General features: G+C 32.6%; 1 protein-coding gene across 1 annotated transcript; it reads right to left on the reverse strand.

The window, feature by feature from the left end:
* Positions 1-1,085: 1,085 nt before the first annotated feature.
* On the reverse strand, positions 1,086-1,768 carry LOC111907887 (uncharacterized). The gene is made up of 3 exons (XM_023903701.3): positions 1,602-1,768; positions 1,453-1,515; positions 1,086-1,371 (listed from the first exon to the last, which is right to left on the reverse strand). The coding sequence occupies exons 1-3, from the start codon at positions 1,671-1,673 to the stop codon at positions 1,192-1,194; spliced, it is 315 nt and encodes a 104-aa protein (XP_023759469.1). The 5' UTR covers positions 1,674-1,768; the 3' UTR covers positions 1,086-1,191.
* Between the last annotated feature and the right edge of the window lie 177 nt (positions 1,769-1,945).

Below are 1,945 nucleotides of genomic sequence, written 5' to 3' on the forward strand. Positions count from 1 at the left end.
AACAAGGTAAGAATAGCTCATGATAAACAAAAAACACAAAACCAAAAGCTATAATTTAGTAGATTTGCCATTTGAATTTGAATTGAAATGGATTTCATGTACTTAATGGAGACATAGCAACTTACCATATATGTTAATGGTGTTAAAGTGTATATCCAATAGATGAATGGTCCATTGTTAGCAAAATACAGAGACAATGAAGAACTTTTATGGTTTGTATTTGGATTTTCTATGGATAATGGATGAGATTGAAGAAAAAGGAAGTTGAATGGGTACCGAAAAAATGGTATTATAATTGCAAACATAGACTTTGGATAAAATGTTATGGTGGTAATGGTTAGGGAGCATTGGAACAAATGAAAAGACAAAAACACAAGGGGCATACGAGGATGTTAACATATTTTTTTTTAATGTGTGTTAAGTGGAGGGACTAAATCCACAAGTAGGCAAAAAACGACCAAAATCACAATTTTAATAGTTGGACATGATCCAAAGAAAACAGCAAACAATGGGGCCCTTTAAATGATTTTGTCAAATAAAAATTTAGCATTTTATTTTGGTTTCATTTTGTTTCATGTGGATGCTTGCTCTAAAGCAACTTGCCTTAAGAGCAACTATGTAGTTTAATAGAAGAGTTGAATGATATGAAATCCTTAGTTGACATTCGTTAACTATTATGAGACGTCATCTTCAACTTTAACGGAAAAAGTAAACTTTTTAATCCTTATATAAATCTCATAAATTTGGTTTTATAATAAATGCTTTTTTAATATGTTTCATTCAACTTTGTAGGGTTTAATGTATTGTTCTAGAAAAAATGTTAGTCTTGAATGAAAAGTAAAATCAGGATATGTCAATCCATTAAACTCTATACATGTCAATGCATTGTGGATGTCTTAACCCGTCCATGAAACCATTCGTGATTATAAGCAATTTGAATGATTTAAATAAGGAACCCAATGTACATTGGTTTACTACCAAATACTTTTAAAAAACGGTGTTCATTTGTAAAATAATTGGAATCATCATCAAGTAAACGAAAACACCGGAAAGTCGATCCTCATCAAAGGAGTCATAATATAGAATTTGCTAGTAAATAATCATATATCATTTCATGATGGGAACCATCAACAAGTAAAAGAAAACTTCATAAGTTGATCATAACAAAGTATTTTCAGCTCATAAACATGATCAAAAAGGAGCAGAAAAAGGCTCCTTCAATTTACTTTGATCAGGAGTGGACACAACACCGATCACAGAACACTGGCAAATTGCTTCACGAGTCGTAGACACGCCTTGAAGCCTGTAAATTGAATCCTTTCTATCAATAACCATTGCCATCTCTTCAACTCCGATAACTGGTTTCATACCCTGCAACATTCATATCATGAAATCAAGATCTTTCATCTCTTAATCACATGTACACACAATAACATCACCCCCTTTATTGACCTCATTGAGGATACGAGAAGCTTCAGATGGTTCATTTTCTTTCAAAACACCAACAGCAGCTTCCTGTTTATAACAAACAAAAAGAAACTGAAACTTAGAAGACACAAAACATGTTCATGCTTTGAAGAAGATGTATCATATATATGTACCCGTGCATGGTTGAGTTCAACTTGGTTCAAGGTCTTGGGTTCGGTTTCAATTGGGCAACAAAAGGTAGCCATGGGTTTTGTGAAGAAGGATATGGTGTCATAAAGTATAAATATGTATATTTGGTGATGGGTGCTTTAAGTGTCTATTAAATCCAGGTTGGCAAAATAAAACGAAGCCTATAAAGTATTCACGGATCATTTGGAGATCTTAAATTTAACGAATAGATACCAAGAAATAGACAAATTAAAGGGGGCTCATTTCATTCATATCCCGTGCCATAAGTATACTAAATTAAAATGAAAGGACTTTTGGATATGTTTTATATGTCGTGGATCGATTTGTT

This window comes from Lactuca sativa, chromosome 4 (genome assembly GCF_002870075.4).
Source record: "Lactuca sativa cultivar Salinas chromosome 4, Lsat_Salinas_v11, whole genome shotgun sequence".
NCBI lineage: Eukaryota > Viridiplantae > Streptophyta > Magnoliopsida > Asterales > Asteraceae > Lactuca > Lactuca sativa.